Below are 25,049 nucleotides of genomic sequence, written 5' to 3' on the forward strand. Positions count from 1 at the left end.
CTACAATGATCTTTGTCCTTGCTACAGTGTTCTTTGTCCCTGCCACGAGGTTCTTTGTCCCTGCCACGACGTTGTTAGGTGTCCTTGTCTTCGCTATGGGTTGTCCCTTTTTTGCGGTTATAACCGCCCATAGTCTCCTCCAAGGTGGTAATCCTTCCTGAAGGCACTTGTATCTAATCTGGGAAGACAAAGCTAGGACCCTCTGAGCGGGTGTGTCAGGCTGACACTGACCACGTTTCCTTTGCAAACTCCTCTTGAAGCATGACTCGTTGTTTGGTAATAAGATCTTGAAGCGATAGTTGAAGACTCATTGCTTTGTGTGGGTGTGTGCTCCATTGAAGTCTCTACCCCACCATTGGTCGTAGTGTATTTGTCTCTCCAAGACGAGCTCGAGCTTTACATCGTTCAACCGAATGAGGTTCATCGTCTTCGATGGTTTCCTCATGACAGGACCATTCATCTTTCCCTGAAATGGTTGGACTGGGTCAAGGAATTGTTATTGGATCTGATAATGTCATTATTGGCACACATTTTCGCTTAATTTGAATAAATCTATTAGGCATCCCTCTTTGTGAGGTGTTATATTAACCAGACCCCATGAAGCCTGTCTAATATACCCGAGGGACTTGCATGGTTGCTAGTTGTAACCTATGGTGAAGGCTATTAAGCCAGCGATGCTGCAGCTTGTATCTTTCTACCCATCCTAACATAAACAGTCATTTTCAGTATACATTGTACATTGTACGTACGGATACATTTCATGATTAATATCTGTGTCGCACGATAACCAAAGCATTGGACACTGTTGGCGCTGTCAACATGATAAATGATTTTTCTCCCGTACGAATATCAACAGATGCGTAGGAGGGTTTAGATTTTGGGATGTCGTTCAATCGTATGCGAGTTCGTCAGGACCCGAGGACAGTGCTTTTTGTTGTTGATATGCACGCACGGACAGTGTCGTTTCGGTCTCGCTTGTCACCTTGTTTCTGGAAGCTGAGCAGTGTAAATCAGTGAGGGTCAAGATGATTTAAATGGGGTCGGATCCGCTTTGTGTACTCGGGAACAGTGGGGCGGGCCAGGCCGATCTACAACTGAGATCACGATGACCAGCAAGGGCGGCGCCGCTGCCGCTGGCTCTTCTTCATGACTATTGGCTGCCTCCGAGTCGGAGTCTGATGGCAAATGGTTGGGAAATGAAACGATGCCCCGCCCCCCTGATGTCAGCCAAGCTCTTCTTGCAAGTGATGTCAGTTAGTTTTGGCGCTAATGGCTTATTTTGCAATACCTTCCTGGCGGCATGGTCATAATTACCCATTCGGGACCAAAAATCCTGTCCCCAATTGAGAGGGTAGGGTCTCCTTCTAGCAGAGGTGTTCGCAAATGAAGGTTTTATATACTTATACTCTTCTTGGTAAATCTGTTGGCAGTGCTGATAGCCAGATGAAACTGTCAAAACTGCAAATCTAATGCTATCAGACGTAAAGAAAACAAGCCAGTGCTAGTTTTACAAATAGTTTGCTATTTATTATCTCAATGAGTTTTTGATTACACCTACATAGCCTATTTATTTACAAAACTCATGCCTTACAAGAAAACCATTGTTTGCACATGAAACACAACCATGTTACAAGTTTGTATTCTAACATCAGCAGCTCTTCACCAAAAGCAGACAACCAGCTGTGTAGTCAAATACACCTCAGTGAAATGCGTCACACTTAACACCTTCAGCGCCGAACCACGTACGTGGCCCAAATCCCCCTCCCCTTTGAGCTGGTTATCGGAGTCTCATGGACTTCATGGCGTAGTTCAGAACTTTAAATGACTTCATGAAAGAACTATGCCATCGCCATCTTCAGGGCAAGGTAGCAACTGGAGACTTTCTTGTCTTTTCAGTTTCAACTTTGCCCTGAAGATGGCGATGGCGTAGTTCTTTCATGAAGTCCAGATCTAAGTGGTTCGGCGATGAAGGTGTTCAGTTGTGCACACTGGTCTTACCATTTAGTTGGACAACACAAAAAAACGAATTACCAAAAGGTTTATATATGCTTTTCATAAAGAGCTGCATATATACTAATATCACAAGTTACTCCTTTGGTAATTTACAATCCCTACAGTGCATGAAATCATGCAGTATGACCACGCCCTGCAAGGAGGAACAGAAGTTTATGTACAGCAAAATGCAAGGATGCATGGATGCATGGATGCTTGGATGCATGTACCATATATAGAACATTTTGACCTTTCTCTAACTTTAAGGCAAGAAACGGTATCACTACATCCAACACCCATAGCATGTATTCGATGATGGGTGGTTTGCCTCTGAATGTCTTAGGATTCAAGCCTGTTCATCAGGCTGAATCCAGCTATTACTGATTTGCGCCAGACTTTTAACCAGGAAATGAGGAGGGACATTTTCACCCCCTGAGAAAATGTAAAAAGTAGGCTAAATCATTGGCCGTGCGAAATTCCCTTTAATACTCTTGAATTGACTACATAAAATTGGTAATGAACAGCCTTGAACCTTAGCAAAGTGGAGAAGGTCAAGCTAAAATGGTGCAATTCAACAGAAAAACTTGTTAACGTATCAGTACAGTGCAGGGAATGTGTTTTATGGGACACCATGATTTTTTTTAATAGGTAATGTAGTCAAAAGGCATTGAACAGGCTTTTAATGAAAGTCTCTTGGACACGAAAAGTCAGGAACTGTGCACAAAATAATATTTTCAAATCAGAAGCATTTTTGATTCTAGCCCTTAAAAAGCCCAATTATGAATCTCCCGAAATAGTTTTTAGCACCAACTACAAGCTTTGAAAATAAAGGATTCTAGAGTAAGTTACTCTCCCGTCACCATTCGCCGAGGGAAAAATGTCAAAGAACGCGGAAATAATGTCAAAGAATGCAAAACAAATAACAAGCACAAGAAATAAATTGAAAACAAATCACAAAAACGAAATCAAGCAATTGAAGGTAATAAAGAACTAATCAAAATCTCCTTCAATGTCTTCTTGGATTATATACTCAATATTTTCATACGCAATGCTAAGAGGCGGAATAGTCCGAAGAAGATTTCATAGAATTTTCTCCTAAGTTGCGCTCATTTGTGGATTGTTTATTTGAAATGAGCAGCACATGCTCTTTTGGATAACAAACTAAGGATTGAGATTCCAAAGGACGCACCAACACGGTGTTCTCCACAAGGCCTTTTGTCAGGGCGGCGCACCCTACCGTGGAAGAGCCAACCTACCTTGCTCTAGAACTTTGTAAAGGGTTTCTACAGGGCCAACCAGCAACACATTGCTGGCAACACTACCTTGTGTTCCACACTGGCAAACTACCACCCTATCTTGAGAACTCTCAAACATCATCAGATTATCACGCAAGTCAACTGTCAAATATGTACAACATGTCACCATCTAATAATATACATGACGTCTGCAGATGTTATCATTTACACGTTTATCAATAAACATGATCATGAGATCTTTTCCTGCATTTTGTCATGGAGAGCACAATGCCACCTGCAGGCAAACTCAAACACTACGTGAAGTTCTAGGGTTCAGGGTGGCCGAGAATAATCTTCCCTCACACAATAGGATTCTATTGTGTATCCATTGTGTGAGGGAAGATAATTCTGGGCCACCCTGTAGAACTCTCATTTCATTGTTCTATTCTGTAATTATGTATGCCTACGACATATATTTGGTAGCACATGGACTGCTAGTTCTGTACAATTCTATTCATAAATAAATAAATTTCTCATATCAAAAAATAAATTTACAAGTGGCACATGGCCCATGCTACAGTTAAGAAAATATAATGGATTTTGGGGAGGGGGTTAGCTTCTATTTTAGGGCGTTATATTCAGACTTTAGAGTTATTTTATTATAATTACGGCCCCTCAGGTCTGGAAAGAGGCTTAACAACAAAGCCAAGAAAACCAAATGATGGAAATAACATCTTTGACATGGACATCTTTTGTATCACATGGAAGACAAATAAAGTAAAAGAATGTTCACTAATAAAAATGAATAAAGTACTTATTTCAATCAATTGGAAATGGCCCAAGTCTGACGCCAATATTAATGATGATGATGATGAGAATGATGATAAATAAACGACTATTGAACCCACGGTGCAAAAGGTTCAACTTAGCAGTCACGCATGGTAGGAGATGTGTGCAGTCTCGCATGGTAGATGTGTGAAGTCACGCATGGTAGATGTGGGCAGTGACTGTCACGCATGGTAGGTGTGTGCAGTCTCGCATGGTAGATGTGTGCAGTCACGCATGGTAGATGTGTGCAGTGACTGTCTCACATGGTAATATGACCAGTAACGCATGGTAAATGCGTGCTGTCACGCAGAGTAGATTCATGCAGTCACGCATGGTAGATGTGTGCAGTGACTGTCTCACATGGTAGGAGTGTGTTACAATTTCACTTGAACTCCAAGAACCAGAAAACTGAATATAAATTACAATGAAGCCATAAAAATGGGTGTAGATTTACAACATGGTCACTTACACTGAAATACCTGACATGGACCAGCAGAAGGCACGTTCACACAAAATTGATAGAAAACATGTTACTCTGGAAGTACCAAGGTTCTATACCACCTACAAATCGACAACAGTGCAATAGATTCTGAAGACATGATGATTTTAGGCAGACATCTTGGAGATATACACACAGATGATTACAATAGACATATCATATAAATCTGGACCAAATCAGCTGTACGCTTGATGCAAAAATTGACTTATCACATTCTGGCCTGTTTACAAAACGAAAGCTTGATGGCAAATGACCTTCAGTCTCTGAATTATACATGCATAATATGTAACACTTTGGAAGGATACTGATTTTTAAGCATGTTGGAAGGAAAACTTTATAATGGTTATCAAATGAATTTACCAAAAGATGCCATATGTAAATTTCACATGGAAACACAATTACATCTGCTGTAAACATTACTGATTATACTTTTGATAAATATTTCCCAAAACGAACATCTTTTTTGTGACTAGACTCTAGCCTTGTATTCTCGTTTCCTCATCCAGGCATTTCAATGTATTCAAAACCTGTTGAGTGGCAAGGTAGCGATCTGGATCATTGCAATGGAAGTATTCTGCAGAAACACCCAGTTATTCTCGCTTCGCAGTAGAAGGCTTGGAAGAATGACGCATATCTCAGCCAGCTGAACGTCACTCTTCTCAAACCTCTGAATAGAACCTGAGGTATATCCGAGTTACGGCTTTTCAAACCAGATTTGAGACGTTTAGCAAAGTTGAACCACCACATTGGCAAATATTTAGTCCTTTGGAATGTGTTTTATAATCACGCATAGAATGCTTCAATCGTGTCAGTATACATCTTGTTAACCACAGGTCTTTTCAGCTTCAAGGTTGGTCCTGCAAAACAGAAGAGAAAATGAAAACAAAGAGCAGACGACACCTGCAGAACAGAGGAAAACAAATGAGCTGTCAACAGAAACTGCTCCAATTTTACATGTTTTATTGCAAAAAAACAAGATCTGCCTTCTTTCCCATCCCAAAAAGACTCATAGGATGATCGAAGAATCACTTTCCTGCGACAAATGTTCAGGACCTAGGGTTTTCATCGTAAGCGAATGATTTACTCAATCACATAGCTGTGCTAAAATGCCCCAAGTGAAGAAGACAGCTTGTCAACAAATTGCCATCTGTGAGGCATTTCATAAGGAATGCTTACCCAATTCACCACCAGGTGTGGAGAAATCTTTCGGTAGAATAGACCACTTCTGGATCTTCTGAGCATTTGAGATCGCTTTCTTGTTGGCTCGGTCAACGCCCTTCTGTATCGCCTCCAAAACTTTCGCGTCTTTTTCCTCGACGATGTCTTGCAACCTAGTTGCCGAGCTTCCGACAGATCTGCACCAATCAACAGCGGCTGCTGTGAGTTTATTTGTAGGATAGGCGTCCCCATCAACCTCGGTCTAAAAAATATTATTTTTAGGTATGAAACAGGGTCTCTTCAAATTGCTGGTATGGCATCCATCCCCTTCCAGACTGTTGGAGCAGTTTCACAGTCGGGACCGAGGTTAAATTAGGACGATCACTAACAACAAAGCTGGCCCCCAGGGTAACTCCAATACCAAAATCAATACTCTTGTCATCGCCAAAGGTACTGCTGGTATTGACAAGAGATAAATAGCAAAACTTGCTTGGCTCTTATCAAAAGAATTTACAAAAGCAAAATGGCACAATAGATATTCTCATAATTAAAAACAATGTGCTTTAATCACGCTTTAAAGTGTGAACTCGGTTGACTAGTTGGTATGGATATTCATACAAAATGGCGGGTATGAAAATCCATCCCCTTCCAGACTGTTCCGGCACTCGGGTTCAATTGTGACAAAACAATGATAAAGGAATCTGCTCAGAAGGTCACTCAAATACCATTATGTTACATGTACTGTGTTTGACAATACACATTGCGAGTCAGGCTTGGCTCAATTATCAAAAGCGAATTAGCCAAATGGCAACATGAAAAATTCGAAAATGTACACAATTGAGAACGACTATCTAAAATAAACTTACCCTCACACACAATAAGATTGATAAGAACTTCTTCTTGTCGCCGACCAACATACAATTTCCAATAATGGGCAGCTCCTCCTTTACAACATCTTCGATTAAGACGGGAGCGATATTTTCCCCGCCCGCAGTGATAATCAGTTCTGAAAGAAAACATCAGAATGAATTGGACACTAGAAATCTCCCCAAGCAGACCAAGCTAGGTGGCGATTCTTCTTGCCATCGGAGATATGCAGCGTGGCCACATTAGACAGCAAAGTGATGATGGGCCGCAAAATGATTGTGTCAGGTCAGTGAAACACAGCTGATGTGCGCGTCAAACTTAGGCTAGGTCATTTGGTATATGATGTCACGGAGACCACTGCGATTGAACAGAGGCAACATCATACTTTTGGTGTGCATGGCTAACTTTTTGCTGTCCAATGACCTTGGAATGGAAGAATTCCAGACCATGCCCTTGAGACGAATCCTACCTTTGATTCTTCCAGTAATGAATAAGAAACCATCTTTATCTTTCTTGCCGACATCGCCAGTGTGCAGACGGCCCATCTCATCTAAGGTCTCCTTTGTCTTTTCTTCCATGTTCAAGTAACCCATGAAAACATGGCGGCCAGACATACAGATCTGCAGCAGAAAAACTCACCTGGTCAGATTCTTAAATCAAAACTCTGCTTCTAACAATATCTCAAAAACGTCTGTGCTTACAAGACAAAGAGTATTCTTCTTGTCACGAGTTTGAATTGCCCTGTTCGTAGACAGTAGAGATGTCACCTGTCGGCTGCTTTCTATCTATAGCCCGGTGATGTTGAGCAGATGATGCTAAATTGGTAACAACTTTTGTCAACAACTAAAGATGGATTTATGGAATTAGTTGTATAACCTCACCTCTCCGTTTCCATCCTTGTCAGCATCCGCCAATGAAGTGGTAAAACCGACCATGTCACGTCCACAACTAGCAATGCGATTTGCTCCAGGTAAGCAGGCTGTGTGAGGTCCTGAAAAAAACAGTTTCACCTTAAGCACATTTTCATCATTAATACTAAAGCGCTCTTCTAACAAGCGTGAATCATTTAGACATACTGTGAGAGACCCCTTTTGGCGACTTTGTGTAACTTTATCTTGCCTGCCTAGCTGCTGCCTATATTGTCCCTTTAAAGAGAGAGTTCTTTTTTCTCTGATTATGAATTTTGAAAGACATATTTATTTACCTGTGCTTTCGCTCATTCCATAGCCTTCCAGGAGGGGGAGATTAAGGGATAAGAAGTATTCCACTGTTTCCTTTGCGATTGGTGCGGCGCCACTGTACATGAATTTGCAACGATCCAAACCAAGTGCTTTCCGTGCTTTTTTGAAGACCATGGCATTTGCAACCGTCCAACCGAACGGTACCTGTCCACTGAAAAACGAAATGGGAATTTGAAAATTTGAGTCATTTTGAACCCATCAAGCAATGCTCATGACAACTGCTGACAAGCTGAGGGAAGATTCACACGTCAGTCATTTTTCGTAGGAACGCAGAGGTTTTTTTAAACCTTGTCTAAGTTTGTTGCAATAGTTATATGAATGTGAGGGAAACGTTAGTGAGAGTCCAAAACTTTAGAATTTCATTAACTAAACTTAGAAGTTATCATCTCCTTCATTGGCTGCCATATGCTGGTCGATAAATAAACTTCGGGTTCCGGTGATTAATCGACAATTCGCCAGCACGAGTATGGCGTTGATGAAAACTGATCATAAAGTATCAAAGCACACCAAGTAAAAGTGAAGTACATGCAAAGGTAATGTTTAGATAAAAAGACAAGCAGGAAAAAGAAATCATTATACAAGTGATAGAAAACAGGAAAGTTCTTTAATGATCAGACAGGACGCAATTGAGAGGCCTGAGACAAAGCAATAGCGAATCAGTGTTTTAAACTCATCCTTTCGATCAAAATACTTCCGTCAACATATTTTCGACAAGATATCAAATAAACACACTTTTGGCAGTACTTGGCAAAGCAGAGATAATGAACTCATGCACATCTAAGCAAAAGAAATATACACGAAAGCAACAAAAAGGTTTTTGAAGGCGTTGATAAACAATGTAAAAACATGCCCATGTTAAAAAGACCATTACCGCTTTTTCCTGCGACTGCAAGTCATAAGAAGTTGTACACGCTTTAGTCAAATCAGTATTGATCAAACAACACATAAATTGTGTATAGAAATGTCGGACTGGGCATGTATTATTCAACATTTTATGTGCTAGATTTGCAACCGAACTTGTCAACACCTGGAGACAACATTTCGCCCTAGATATCATTGGGTGGACTAGCGGCTTTTTCTTGACCGTCAAGGTAGGAGATGGAGATGCATGGTAGAGAGTATTTTGAAATCCAGTCCTTTTTTACAACCAATCGATGCATGTTTTTTTGCTTCATCCTACAATAATTTGACTAGATTGATTGTCCAAATCCCCCCCCCCCCCCCCACCCCCACCCCACCCAGCACAACTGGAAACCAGTCTTTCTTAGTATAGTTCTGTACTGACCAAAACTAAGGGTACTTTCCTCATTGACTTGGGTCACGAATAAACAGAGTTTGGTGTCATCACAATATTTCTTCAGGATGAGTAAATAAAGGTATCTATTCGTTGTGATTAGTATGTTACTTTTGTCAGCAAACAAAATTCAAATCTAGGTTGCAAAGTTATTTAACTATGTTACTATTTTGCAGAGAGAATATATCCTAAACAGTGATGATACATACCCATCTATCAGGGCCAGGTTCCCCTTTAGTCCAACTCCCTTTGCCCATGTGGCAACCTTGCGTTTAAAACCACTGATATTTTTCCCTGCAGCCTTCATCATCTCGGCCATCTTCTCCCATACCCTCGGCACACCAAGGAAACCAGTTGGTCGAACCTCCCTCAGGGTTTCTCCAAGAGTTCCCTACAAAGACGAAAGGTTGAAGGGTTGGATAGTTCGAAAATTAACACAATCAGAATAGGCAGTCAAAATTCACATGGCAGAAGCAGGGGGGCTAATTTGGCCATCTTCAGATACAGTAAGGGGCCTGGGTCATGTCAGATTCAGCACTAAATGTATTCCTCGTACAAGCATGAATCATTTTGACATACTGTGAGATGTGAGACACCCCTATTGGTGACTTTGTGTATGTTTATCTTGCCTGGCTAGCTGCTGCCTACATGTCCCTTTAAGCGAAGTCAATTCCTTTGGATAATCTCTCGCATTCACTGACTGTCAAACAAAACTGGTATGTAATTACCAAGATGCCAGTCCACATCATAATCTACTTCTGGTGTTCTCGAAACTGATGAGATTTATCAAAGAAAAGGCCACGGCCACTAAAAACATTACAAGAAATTCGGTACCTTGAGTGCATCTGCACGAGCAAAGTAAACAGAGCCAGCACACTCAATGGCAGAGTAGATGTCGATTAACTGTGCTGCGACGTGACTTAGGGGGAGGTAGCTGACGAGTACTTCTCGGTTCAGACCCAGCGTGGTAATCGATGACCTGGCAGTGAATGTTAACTGAAAGAAAGAGTCAACAATCAAGGGTTGAATTGAAATCATGCAAGTCTGCCACCTGTGACAGGCTGTGTCTGTGTGAATACTTGTCATCGGCATCTAATGGCAAGGTTTGGTTAATTACCCAGACTGGTGCCCAACTGTTGTGGGATGTGCAAACCCATAAGGAAGCTACATGTATGCAGCAAGTTCTATAGACAGAATGCCGGTCCCCAACCAAATTATACTCACATGCCTGGTGCCGGTCTGATCCCTTGTCCTGGTGCACCAGCTTGTGCCTGGAAGTTCCAAACATTCCAGGGAAGTCCCAGGCAAGAAACCAGACTGAACAGGACTATTAGATAACGGCGGAGGACATCATCTTTACTATGAGTCGCCCAATTGGAATCTACGCAATCTCACAATTTGTAAGTACACTCCTACACAAGATTACCAGATATTTTCACCAAAGACAAATTATGAATAGATTCTGATGGATACTTACATTGTCATGACTCAGCATGACTCCCTTGGGATTGCCCGTCGTACCAGACGTGTAAATGAGCGTTGCACATTTGTTGGGAGCCTGGGCACGAATGCGCTCTTCAAGAAGGCTGTCGTCGACATCTTCGGCCATTTCAATAAATTCTGACCACTGCAAAACAGGGAGAAAAAAACACTTGAGTATCGATTGAACAATCTCTATTTTATGTAAAAAAAGTCAGTCTGTGTTGCAAGGATTTTCATTGAATTGAAGTTCAATAGCTAATTGAAATAATATTGTATCGTGAACCCGGAAATGTTCACATTCGTTTTAATTTTGCATTTTTTGTCACCGGCAAAATACATGAAGATAAAACCCTGTATTCTGATACTCACAGTGTATACAAATGGTAACTTGGACTCTGGCTTGACGATTCCCTTATATTGAATGATGGCCTTGAGGTGTGGAAGGCGCTCTTTGATGGCTAAGATCTTTTGAAGTTGAATGTCATTCTCGGCGACAATGATGTTCGCCTTGCAATTGTCAGCGACGTAATGGCAGGCCTCGGGAGTGTTGGTTGTGTAGATGCCAGCAGCATAGCCACTGAAAACAAGAAATACTTCATATAGGTCATAGAATCAAAGAGTTTTGATAGTAACCCATTTGGAATAACATAGAGAAATCTCAATACTTAGATCAAAAACATCTGTTAAGGGATATATCTACCAGGTGCTGCTGTAGACCGCTAATCTTTTTCACTGTTTCATTTTTGCTATTCGAAACTTTCTCAAATGAAAGAAAATTTTGCAATATTTATTTTGCTTGAGAACGAAAGTTCTTTCGAAGTTATTCACAAAATCAGTGAAAATAAAATGTTGACAAAAACTTGGCTGTTCTCAGTCCAGTAATTGGTCGTATATTATTTTACTTGTGTAATATGTATTTAACGTGAATTACATTTTTTGGTTTTCAGTTCATAACAATGAAAAGACAGATAAACAAAATAGTTAAGAAAATGTGTCAAAAAGTAGGACTGAATGATAATTTGTAATCATAATTTCATTCAGTCTGGAAATATCTTTTCAAGGCCGTGGTACACATAGTGTTTTTATGACTAAATTAGTGTCTCGTCACAACAGTTATTTTTTCTTCTAAATGGCACATGTATATTAAAAATAAAATAAGTTCCAATACAAATAAACTAGTTCGATTGACTGTGTCTTGCAGTAAACAGTCATCGAAAAAATTAGAAAATAATGTCAAGTGGTGTTTGTGAATATCTCATCATGATCTATTAGTCTGGTCAGACAGATCTGAACCAGTCAGACTAACCTTGAAGTTGAAGTGAGACTGTTCATAGTCTAAACAACCCAGTCAAGTGTCGTGAAATGTGAAATTTTTGTAAGCATTTTAATTTCACTAATGCTCCAACAAACGCGAACTTAAAAAGCACAAGAAGTGACTGTCTACAATATACAGTGGAATCACTCTTAGCAGACACCTCTCTATTAAGGACACTAGTTTTGGTTCCAAAATGGTTGTTTCTATACACTCTGACCTCTCTAATCAGGACACCTCTCTATTCAAGGACTGCCAGTCTCAAGGTTGTCCTTAATAGGGAGGGAGGTTCTGATGTAATGGACAGGTCACTTATAAAAGTACCACTACTTACCCAGCAAATATTGCTCCCAAGTCGGAAAAGAACCATTCAGGAGAGTTGAACCCGATAATGCCCACTGCATGACATGGCTCAAGTCCAAGCTGGAAGAGTTAAATAGAAATCTTGAGCTACATATTACCAAGTATTGATTAAGACAAGTCTTTATTCATTCTTGATAGTACCAATACATAGAGAAGTAGTTGTAATTATAATCTAGGCCTACATCAAATTATCCTTCCATTCTTCCTGGACTTGTAAGAGAAAGAAAATCTACTTTCACTCAGTATTCACTCGCTATGTTTAAATCGAATCAAATTGAGTAATACTCTTGTTGTATACAAATGTGTCAGTAAACTGGTTTAAAACAATGACAATATCAATAGAAATGTCGCTTTTTATCAAATTTGAATTCAAAGCAAATCAATTCAGTTATCAGTATAATATCAAAGAGCTTTACAGACCAGACCCATGACCTTTATCAGCAGACATCTATTATGAAAGGCTTTTGATAATTTATACATAGGCATCAGGCCAGATGCTGGTTTACCACAGCAGGTGAAACTTCTGTTTATGATTACAAATACCAATGAATATTATGATTACCTGGTATTACCTGCACGCCACTGACCTTCCCTAAAGTAGCCTTAACAACGAACCCGGACAATCGCTGAACATCTGATAATTGGCAATCCAGCTTGTGACAAGTATCATAATACTAATAGCAGGGAATCTTCAAATTACACAATTGGCAATATGATCTTCCACGTTATTCGAAGACAACTAGTTTTGAACTGCTTTCTCAAAAGGTTTTTTCACGTTCACACGCAAGTCATCGTTTTTTACCTTGATGAAGCCCTTGGCGGTCCTAATGACACTGTCGTAATACTGTCCGTACGTCCATTTTACCCATCGTCCGTTGTTCTTCTCCGCTAAACGATGAGAGAATGAATTAAGTATAAATCAAAGAAGATACAATTCTGGCGATGCATGGACAGTTAAGTTTGTTTAACAAACCGAATGAAAACTACAGTACAACCTCTCTATTGCGGACACCCATGGGACTGGGCCAAGGTGTCCGCAATAGAGAGGTGTCCGCACTAGAGAGGTTATGCCAAATCGTCCCATAGGTGAATTTGAAGTTCCCGCCTTGCAGGTCTTGGTTTTCTCTGTGTCGACATCTAGCGTAGAAACTTTAAACCTGTTGGCTGATCAGTATTTGCTTGTGATGTTGCGTTGAATGACGTGAGCTACTTTGGAACTCAGAGCGTGAATAATCTCTCTAGTAAAAGGTGCCCCTTGTATTGCAAAATCTCCCCGACATGTCATAATGTGTGAAAAAACACCATAATTTCTGTCCATCAGCCACCTTTGATTAATAATTAATTTTTTCTAATTTCTCTACTAACGCATATTCGCCGCAACACTGACAAAACCGCGTGGATTTATGAGTGTCCGTTGACACAATACATGCAATAGGCCTATGTGATTAGTTGAAAAGATGAGTAAACAAATGCCACGGCTTAATTAGGATACAAAAACACAATGCCATGGGGTAATTACGTTGATTAATTACGCAAATATCACACCTGTCGGGCCTACTCGACTCTCCAAGCGCACGCGGGAAGCCATTGTTTTTGCCTACTGTCCGTAATTGGGAGGGAATTGGACCAAAAATTGGCTATCGCCCTGTCCGCAATTCGGAATAGAGAGGTGTCCGCCGTACAGAGGTTTTTGTTATTGGAAATGACTTAGAAAAAATCGGGACTGGCCGGACGTGTCCGTAATGTAGAGGTGTCCGCCTGGCAGAGGTGTCCGCTGAGGGAGGTTCTACTGTATTTAGCTGGTTTTGGTGCCGGCTTTGTTTCACATCCGCATATTACACAAAGTGAAAGCCTTTTGTACAGGAGCCTTCAACCAGCTAAATAGCATCTTTACAGTATTTTCTAGTGTCCATGCATTACACTGCATGTTCAACCTTATATGAAAATCATGCTCAGCTACCGCACTTCGAAACCGAATTTGTCATTCAGAATACCTCAGTCTCACAAAGCCGTAATAAGTGTTTATGCAGGGATATGAAGGGGTGCCAAGCAAGTTTTGGCGACTATATCATTCGAGATCGGGCAAACAGAGAAATTTTTCTTTGTTGACTTTGTCAAGGTCGGGCTTCAAAGAGTTAAAACCCAGTCACATATGAAAACATGGCAAATAAATAATTCTATTGACTCCTAATTCTATTTTGTAGCCCTGCGATTATATTACAACATGCATGCCATGTAAGCAGGTCAGCCATAATCCATGATAGTTTACGTCCCGTTAGCTAACCATAAGTCATAATGACATGAAATTCCGTCCAAATAACAAACCACAGCGCAGAGTTCTGCCCAAAATTCTCAGTAGTTGGCCAAGCATAGCGCTTCAGACTGTGTACACCTTTAAAGCACAGCTAAAGCTTATCACAGGGGGGGCCTACTCACCAACAACAACAGGGTTTCGACAAAAGTTTACAACAGTGGCAATTGTAGGCCTACATTTAAATTCTCCAGCTCTCATAAAACTCACCGACTGCTAATTGATCCGGGTACTTCTCCACAATTTCGGCAAATCTGGTCATGATTGTGACTGGCTTTGCCGAGGACACTCCTGTTTCAGTCATCTTAATTTTTACAGCTTCCTGGCCATTAGATGTAAATAACTTGGTGGCTGGGACGAGGGCATCTGAAATAATAAGCAATTCAAAATGTGCACAACATTTTAGGATAAATATATCTAAAGAAGATGAAATTCATGCACGGAAAACCAATTCATTCGTAGAACAGATCACCCAGTGGAATCACAGGGGTTTTCATTATGATGATGATAAGACCTCTTTAGTGCTAAATCACATGCAGTTTGCTCAAGGACACAGTTTATAACTCACTGAGCTGTACATGGCAAAATTTTGAAAATGCCATTATCAACAAATCTATATTTGTCATTTCGAAGTATTCACTGGGCGATTTCAATATTGTCATGGACTTGAAACAAATAAACCAGTCTTGGGGATTCACTTTGGGGCATGCACGACCAGGAAGTATCATTAGCATCCCGAGACACATAACATTGAAAAGACACACTTCTATGGCAAATGGAAGAGAAAGTGCATTTGTACAGAACGAAAATGCCTCAATCTGTTTCACGGGCCAGTTAAATATCATATTATTTTGATATATTGACTTATTTTTTCTGTCAGTCCTTTTCATCCAGGCCGAGCAACTCCAGGAGAGTGGTGCCTCAACCTTGCAACACTCAAAGGGGCCACAGCTGCAAGAACTGCAACGCATCATCCTAAGGTCCTTTTCCCCATCAGAATATACAGCGTACCTTACAACAATGTTCATGGTATGGGGGATTAGTTTTTTTAATAATCACGAAATGTACCTGGTCTGATGGCCATTATACGACGTCTGGTCTCCATAGCACTGACTTTCTTTTGGCCGTCGTCTTGAACAGCAACACTCACATCACCAACACTGAAGAAGAAAAGACAGACAAGATGAAAGACACATACTTTTGTAACTCAGAAAATGTTCCAGACTATTTTTAGGATAATGATACGTTTGATAAAAGAGGCCCTGTGGATCTTCCATAAAGGGATATTTCACAGCAGAAAGGGGTTCTTAGCATGATTTTGCGCAAGCATATCTTGCAGTGGCAGGATCTGGAGGCCAGGGGTCTTATAATCATTACCATAAGTGGATGGAACTGGAAATATGTCACAGGCATCTTGACCGCTAAGGTTTTTACATCCAGACACGAGAGTGCTGCAGAGAGACTGAAAAGCCTGAAATACCAGGTCCTAATAGGTTACTGCATAGCAGATTCTAAAAAACAAAACTGCATTCAGGCAATTGCCTGAAGAATCTCTAGCATGAATATCGCCCTTTCAAAATAAATGTTGGTACAGTCAGGATATGTATCAACAGGATACCAGATACCCAACCGAAAATAACACTCCAGTCCTACCTAAAGAAGTGAAAATAGTTCCTCAAACGTAGAAGATGCGAGTAAAAGTATGTCCACCAGCTTATTTGCCTTGCCAAGGTTTTCGACGGCAAGTTTTCAGACATGCTACCTGACGAGTCCTAGCCAAGTTATCACTAAGCCACGATAATACAACAATCTTATATTAGCCTTAAAAATATGAAATAACAGGAGTATACTTAAGTATTGTATAGACATTCATACATGTAGTTTGAATCAACGACCCCATAAGCAAGCCAATAAATAACATTACAATAGGCCTAGCATTTGGTTAATTCTCACTTCAAATCTGAAATCCTTCTTTGGGTAAATGCCAGATCTGACCTGGTTGAAATCCACTCGCAGTTAAAAATCCTTTTGCTACTAGCGACGTGTATGTACGTCATGTCCCACAGAGTTGGGTTGACGTGCATTTAGCATAAGTTCTAGTTTATGAATTCTTGATACTATTACTACTAGGCTGGGGCCTCTCTAACACGATAGGCACTGTAGGAACATCAGTTTGATCCAAATATATATATAGATAGCAGCTCTAGGATATTATATGGCTAGATAGATGTCATAACTGTTTAGTACTATCGACAGCTCAGCACTGGTTAGTGTTTATGTTACTGTTAGTGGTGAGTGTGGATACCCCGAACTTTAAAATGATCAGAATTTTGGAAAGGCATTGGCCAAAACCACATGACTACACTGTACACGTAACCAGTAGAAACTAAGCCATGTATTGAATTAAAAACAACTTTCGTTTCTGATTGGACTGAATATCCTTGTGCGAGCACGGTTAGCACTGTAGGACCCACCTATTCTTTCGACACGACTGGCCCATCCTAGACCATGATGTCCAAGATCCTTACGTAAAGAGATAGAGCTTCCTTGACGAAAACTGACCAATTTCTGCTACACAGTTCGTGGTCACCACTGGTCCCTACACAAAAATCCTATTCCTAATTATTCCAGGACTTAAAGCCAATAACTAAGCTGAATGGGACTGCAAAGCTTATAAGGGTTTAATTTTAAGCGACAACTTGTAATATCTTGCAATCCGTTCTAACAAAGCCAGGCCTATACCCTACATGTACCTGCTTTTCTAAGACAGTTACTTCATGTGGTACATCCGATATATGTAAGTAGTGTTAACGCCTATGTTAAGAAAACACTTCGGCTAAATGGGGTCAGAACATCAATTGATCACCAATATCAATACATGTATCAAAGCTCTGTTTACCATGTTTATCAAATCGATGCAGGTCACACTGCAATCATGACAATGCATGCCACTGGACGCTTCGGCGACTTTCATTTCCATTCACTATCACGATTATATTAAAAATTTATTGCTGTCACGGGATAGTAAACGAATAGTTAACGTCAAGTCATAAAATAGTCAAAAGAAATGATTTTGTCCGGCACTTTTGTAATATGTAGCTCAAGGAACTTTCACTCTCTTTCACTTGAAGCCAAGCAAAGAGCATGCATACAAATTCTTCTTCAGCGTCCATTCTCCACTTGGGGGTGTTATTCTCAATCTCAAGAAGAGTTTTCCTCCCCCAAAAGCGGAATGAGTATTTTTGTGTGCCACTACGTTTAGGCACGAATTGGGTTTATTGGCCAAGTGACTCTGTCTTTAGCCACAGGTAGAGTCCACCCAAGCTTCTCATGTTTCTCACAGACACTTGGTGGGATATTTTGCTTGCTTGCTCTGGCATAGACACCAGATACAATGAATCTCGACTTTACAAATGTAAGTCTCATTTGTGGGACAGTGAAGAGAAAGAAATTGAATTTCCTTGAAAGCCACGCCAGTTTATACTGGGTTCTCCCTGCGCCCTATTGTGTGGTAGCAAGCAGTGTCAACCAATAGGCTACGGGGCTTCTCAGGCATGCGAATGCAATGTGACATCACATTCCAGGAACTATCACTACGATGCCAGTTGAGTTCAAGATATTTCAGGATGTCTTATGACTTCAAAGAATAGGAGGAAACGGGGAGGGGTGGGCGGCGAGCTGACCTACCTACAAATACTATAAGTAAAACACAATTTTAAATTGCATCAATGAATTATAATTCATTGAATGATACTTTGCTTAATTAGGTTCTGATGTCGTTTTTTAAGATGTTTTTTGCAGCGTTCAGTGACAAAGTGCGAGCAGATGGTGATTCACCCACACCATCAGTGACAGCTGATATAAAACTGAAAGAATGAAAATCGGATGATGAATGAAATTGCCATCAACGATCCATGTACTGGCCCCATAAACTAAACCACTTACGATACTACATGTACCCAATCATCAGATATACACCTCACAAACAATTGTGACCCGTCAGCTAAACCAGGCACGTGTCCTCTCTGAACTTGGCAAGTTGAGACGGACTGTGTTTGCTCACTTCACTGTTGTCTGCCTTTTCTGAATTCTAAGCACATCAATTTCTTTCATGAACTCCTCGTTTTGCTGTGACGGGTCAAAATTGTGACATAACACAAATGTGCGGTTTTGCACTGTGGACTAAATCTGAGTAAACAAACCTGTCTTTACTTACTCTAATCACCATAAGTCAACATGAACATTGTAAAGGAACTAGGCCTATCTCTGTGGCAGACAATTCGGGTAAAAAAAACGAGGCCTTTGTAATGAAATAAGTCAGTGGGTTCAAAATTAGCCAAAGACACCGAGTTCATGAATCAACCAGTCAAGTCCACCATCAGAGCAAGGCAAAGCCCTCTGTCCGGTCAAAGATAGCCAGGCAACAAACATGGGGTGCTTGAAGTCTTACAACATAAGACAAAAATTAGGAATGGTAAAAATAGTTAGGGATTGCCAGTTTGTGTAATGTGAGTGTTTTGTTGTCCATTAGTTATGTCTGCTATAGGGTCTCACGAACCAATGCGGTCACAGAAGATGGCCTCATGCCTCCACTGCAAATGGAAATTAAGATCATGAATAAAAGGTACTTGGAAAACATGATAGGCTTATTCACATCCTTGGAAACAGCTCATATATCTGAATAACTATATTTCACGTGGAGGACAAAGTTGACCTCGTTCCTACTGGCAAGTGGGGCTAGTGAGACCTGGCAATATTTTAAAATTACTTGCGCCCAACAACTGTTGGGAAAAATATTAGAACTGTGAATATATTGAAACGGAATAGCAGGCCTATCCTTTGCCTTGATTGTTTAGTAACTGGTATATCACACATCGCCTTGCAGATGTTCGTCAGACTGACTAATTGCCCCCACCCTAAAATAGCTTTCTCAGTTAATCAGAAAATGGTCCGACAAAATTTGTTCCATCATTATTTTCAGCGACTTTAGGCAGAAGTGGTAACTTTATCAGTAGTGTAGGGTCATCTGGCAGTTCATGAACTATACCTATCAAGTCTAGAGCAAGAAAACAACTTCTGACTGTCTGAGCCTGATAGTGATATGAGACCAGACCAGACCTTGCTGGACCCTAGACCGGAGAGATTAACAAAAGCACGTTAATTAATACATACACAACATGCACTTCTTTTCTCCAAAATTTCAGAAAAAATAGACTGTTGACATTAAACTGATCTTGATTACGTCATATGATTTTGTGACAATCAAATTGACCTTCTTTTGTCCTTTGTGTCGAGCAAGAAATTGACCCCTGCCATGCCTGTCCTTGCTATGAGACCTGACGTTGACATCTTGAACTTTAACCTGCGAGATTAGTAACAGGATTAAAATTCTTATCGAAAAATTTCCAGACCAAACATAATACTATGAACTGTTTGTGTAACAATGATATACTCCAAATTAATCCCACTATCATTTGGTGACCCATGTTTTGAACATATGTTATTTAAAAAAGTGTAATTTGCCAAAATACCAACTTAAAAGTAACCGAGCAAACGATCATTTTCGTTGACCTAGAGCTGGAATGTGACCAGTAATAGTGTGAATTGTGTGCATAGTCTGGGCAACAGAAGGGAGATGTTTCCTGTAGGAAAATAACAGAACGTCATTATAGTATACACTGTAAAATCCCATGGGGTCTTTTTATTGGCTTATTTCGAATGAGCGAGGCGATACGATCTTATAATGGGGTAGATTTGTACGTCATTTGAATGAGGATCACTTTAAAGGACATTCCAACCATAACAAATTATTAGAGCATGTACATGTATACTGTCATATCAAAGTCCAGGCCACTCCACTTTTTCATTGTATCACCAACTTGATTTCACAGCAATTCTGACTAACTGGAATAACAAAAACTTTTAAATGCAGTTACCGGACTTTGTTGCCACACAGCACAAGCCTAAGGGGAAGTATTCTACTCATTAAAATTCAAGAGAATGATGTCTTTACTGAATGTGCTCATGATTATGAAATTAAATTAAATAGGATATGACGACGGACACTGCGGTATTGTATAGACTCACCTAGACGGTGAGCCAATCAACCAGGGCTGTTTTTGACAGCAAGCTTCTAAGGACTCTCACCTCGCCACAGCAGTGGTAGCTGCATCATTACTCTCCGTATTAAGATGCTCCTGAGAGTTAATCGCGACGGAGATCTCTCCCTCGATCGAAACGGCTTCTCCGTTCTTCTGGCCTGTTGGGTCTACAGTTGCACTGTGAACTGGGGCTATCACATCAGGCATAACGACGATCTGTGTTGGTCTACGTCAACTGAAAATGGAACACAAAATGATCATGTCAACCCCTAAAATCAATCATATATCATTAGTAGTACTAACAAATCTTGAATTTTCTTGTAAGAGATTAGTTTACGTACTGGAGACACATAAAGAAATATCTGATCAATTTGGCTGATTGATTTTTCTATGTTCTGAAGAGTCCATCTTATCATTTGTGCCAAGGTTGGTCGTTCATATCAGAATGTTCATTGATGCAATTTACTACTACTCTAGATTATTTACTTTACGTCAGCTGTGGCACGTATGACCGGTCATACATTGCCGACGTCAATCATGCCCCGATTATTGACAATACATGTAGCTCAAGATGTCATCAAAGATATTTTCATGTTTTAGGATCTGTAAATGTGAAAATATAAGGCACACCAACATTTCAGTGTCTGCCCCACATGTACAGAAGTTTAAATGGAATTGGTATACCATGCAGACAGCTCACAGTTAGCATGATTTTGTAAAAAAATGTTTTCACAGTTTGGACTTTTTTTATTGACGTGAAGCAAGGGATGTCAATTGTGATCTGGACTGTATATGATATCATGATGCCATGGTGAAAATGACTCAGGGAGGTCTTTATCATAATAATTTATTGATCATGGCAGCTCCTACAATGTTGGTGGTAGTGTCTGATGAGACAAGACCACTAATGAATATTCATAGGTTGGAGGGTCGAGACCTATCAATTAGACGAGTGCATGTTTTTAACTCTCAAGTACATATTTGGAGAGGTATTGAAAAAATATTTGTTGTGGCAAGTCTACAGATATAAAGAAATTATTTGATGAAAAAATTAATTTCGAATTTTGCTAATTGGGTAATAGGGGGTGTGTTTTGAGTTTTTTCTGCCAGTTGGCTGAAAAGAGTGGAAATATCAAAGTCTGTCTAATTTGTCGATTAAAAAAAAATTTCCGTGGTCAATCACCAATTTAAATCGCACCAGTTACTCGCAAGACTAACCCGTATATCAGTTTCACAACTTGACGCATTCTTTGATGCGTCGCGGTCAAACATTGACAATTTAACTTCTAAAAGGCTTAAAAAATCAATTGTGGTCTTGTCTCTGATATGTGTGAGCTCGACATGTTTAAGTCAAGGAATAAATTGCTGTACATGTCATGAGAAAGTCACTGGATCTATGCTATACAGCGAGTTGACAGGATGTATGACCCACCAAGAGTGATAAGACAGAAGGGAGTCGAGGGTCGGACACCCAGCCATTCACTGGTCACTACCAGTATATAATTATCATATTTATTAAATGATTAGCAAATTTGAACTCTTTGACTTTGTCCTTGCCCGTAAAAACAGTCTAGACAGATCACAATCTGCAAATGTCACAAATAAACTCAATGTCACAAATGAACTATGACATAATTGAGATCAAGAATAGAGACTGAAGTCGATTTTTTCTGAATGAGATGTTACAAGAGGTTCAGAGCTTTAAAACAAAAAATCAACTCCCTCCAACTCCAAGGTCCCAATCTTTAAATATAAAAACAAATGGATTGGAATGTAAGCTGTGTATGTCAGCACAAAAAAACCCAACAAAATTTGGACAGAACAACATCTAACAATTTTTTATCGCCTTAATTTTATTGTATTATGTCATTTAATGAACTGAAAAATACATCCTCCGCACAAATAACACCATGCTGAAAATAGATCATATGGGGTGATTCCAAACCAGGATACAACTAACTTATTAAAATTTAGTACTGCTGTACCTTACTTTTTTTCTTCTATTGATATTAGGGAAAACACGGTCCAACATGTCCAATGTGTCACCAGAGCAGGAACTGGATCACATTGTTACTCGAGTTAACTGGGCCAAACTAACATTGTTTCCTGAATCTCATGATTCAAAGGAACACTTAGCCTGAAGTAAAGTCCGACTAATGATATGCTTGTAGTTGGACTGGTCAACAAGATCAAACAAGCTTCCCAGCGCCGTTTCGTATTCTAAATTGGTGCAAATTCACCAATTGTAATTCTGATCAGCCTTTCCTTCCCCAAGACACAACCTCTCTCCTCCAAAACCAACCATTGTATTGTATATTCCTTACCCCACAACATATCACCAAGTTTTCAAAGACTTGTTACCCAACCCATGGTTTTCAGAGACAAGTTATTCTTACCCAAACCACAGTTACAACCTGTCTTCAAGTTTCAGAGACAAGTTCTCCTTACCCAACCCACAGTCAAAACTTGTCTTCAAGTTCTCAGAGACGAGTTCTCCTTACCCAACCCACAGTCACAACTTGTCTTCAAGTTCTCAGTGACAAGGTCTCCTAACCCAACCCTCAGTCACAACTTGTCTTCAGGTTCTCAGTGACAAGGTCTCCCGACCCAACCCACAGTCACAACCTGTCTTCAGGTTTTCAGAGACGAGTTCTCCTTACCCAACCCACAGTCACAACTTGTCTTCAGGTTTTCAGAGACAAGTTCTCCTTACCCAACCCACAGTCACAACTTGTCTTCAAGTTTTTACTTCAATTTTAGAGACAAGTTCTCCGTACCAAACTCCCAGTCACAACTTGTCTCCAGGTTTTTTGAATTTTTCGTCAACTGTCTTATTTCGATTTCAGAATCAGAACAGGCATGCACCTGCTGCATCCACCTAATTTGCCCCTGGATTTCCATCGACTTTATAATTGGCATTGAATGATCGATGGTTGGCCGGCCACGGAGACAATAACGCTGGAAGTTCAGTATAGGAGGACCCCACAACCTGGCTGCGCCCGCCCGGCCCTGGCCACACCCCGTTCTGTTGCTGCTCACCATCGTAGGTCACCGATGCATTGCGGACCACCACCAGCACAGGCTTTGGCCTGCTCCAGCACTAACTTCTCACATCAACAAAACCATGGATACCGCTAATAAAATAAAAGGCCTTCTCAGCTTTCTATCAATCAAATCAATCAATGACTGTGCGTGTGTACTGTAATGTGTACAAACCATGAATGAAAATGGCGCGGGTAAAAAACCGTTCAGTTGGTGAAGTAAATATCTTTAAAATACGGAGAAATCGTGAGCTAACCTACCTTTAGAAATAACAAGAATGATCTAAAAATATCAAAGTATCGTATCAATATCAGAGGATCAAGAAATTACGATTGTTCGACGCAAAATATGGGGTGATTCTGCAGATGCTGCCGATTAACAACGTAGTACACAAGTACGGATGGTTGGAACTGAGCCAATGGCAATGTGTGACGTCGTCATCCGCCACGTGGTTCAATTATTTAGGGGTCACTGTTACGTATTTGCTTCGATTCCATTCAATATTCTTGTACACAGTGTTCAAAGTCAATTTTAAGTGTATGTCTTATCATAAATACTATCAAAAAAGTTTAATGCTCTGTTTTTTGAGAGAAACCAGTTATTTTGGTGATGGGAATACACGATTGACGATGATAATTTATTCGGACGTCATTGGAGGTGTGCCCAATAGAGAAAAGGCTTTTGTCCCTGCCTTCTCCACAAACCAATCAAAATGCACATAAAATTAGCGGGAAGCATCACGTGGGAAAAAAATGAGTCATTCACGTGGCTCATTGTTTATGTTTATACTGTTTCATCAGCCAGGAAAGTGGGGTGATCTGAAATTATGTCAGCTAGCGCTTGATACAAATCAATTTTTATGTTATATATTATTGAACTTGGGTCATCAAAACCCAGGTCCTGTTTAACTCGAGGTCTCTATCCCGTATTTTATTGGTTATTATTATGATAATTATCTCATCCACAGATGTTTGGCATAAATCTATATAATAATACTGGAAGGGGGACGAATAAAGTCACACTTAGAGGTGTTGGATCGCCTTGAAATTTTGCATGAATGGTGGTGACACCTTGCCCTGATGCAACGTCTTGGTTTTGTTCAAAAATTTACTTCAGCGGAGCAGTAATGAGGGCTTTTTAATCGGACACTGTCTATTCTCCTTACCACCATTGCTGTTAAGTTATGCAGGGGCTTAATCAATTACCTGTACTCCCTGTGGGGTGAATAACATTACCTTTTGAACAGCTGGCTGTAGGGGATGATTGGAACAGCCGGTATACCTGCTGACCTGCTTGAACCCAGTTTAATGTTAATTTCAATCCA

General features: G+C 40.3%; 2 protein-coding genes across 5 annotated transcripts in view; one reads left to right on the forward strand and one right to left on the reverse strand.

The window, feature by feature from the left end:
• Positions 1–25,049, forward strand: part of LOC135482724 (integrator complex subunit 3-like) — a 414,475-nt gene that overhangs the window by 270,481 nt on the left and 118,945 nt on the right. The gene's annotated exons all lie outside the window — the stretch shown is intronic.
• Positions 1,503–24,143, reverse strand: LOC135482721 (long-chain-fatty-acid--CoA ligase ACSBG2-like). 4 transcript variants are annotated; one of them, XM_064763023.1, is made up of 17 exons: positions 23,986–24,143; positions 20,730–20,918; positions 15,651–15,742; positions 14,793–14,948; positions 13,074–13,159; positions 12,243–12,331; positions 10,966–11,173; positions 10,592–10,741; positions 9,949–10,110; positions 9,324–9,505; positions 8,692–8,706; positions 7,784–7,971; positions 7,461–7,570; positions 7,049–7,199; positions 6,579–6,718; positions 5,731–5,974; positions 1,503–5,411 (listed from the first exon to the last, which is right to left on the reverse strand). In XM_064763023.1, exons 2-17 carry the CDS (start codon positions 20,888–20,890, stop codon positions 5,338–5,340), a joined length of 2,208 nt encoding a protein of 735 aa, XP_064619093.1. In that variant the 5' UTR covers positions 20,891–20,918; positions 23,986–24,143; the 3' UTR covers positions 1,503–5,337. The 4 variants fall into 4 exon arrangements, with proteins under 4 accessions (XP_064619093.1, XP_064619094.1, XP_064619097.1 ...); XM_064763024.1 differs by lacking the exon at positions 8,692–8,706; XM_064763027.1 differs by lacking the exons at positions 20,730–20,918; positions 23,986–24,143 and adding an exon at positions 17,057–17,328.

The sequence above is a fragment of the Lineus longissimus genome, chromosome 2, assembly GCF_910592395.1.
Source record: "Lineus longissimus chromosome 2, tnLinLong1.2, whole genome shotgun sequence".
In the NCBI taxonomy this organism is placed as follows: Eukaryota; Metazoa; Nemertea; class Pilidiophora; order Heteronemertea; family Lineidae; genus Lineus; species Lineus longissimus.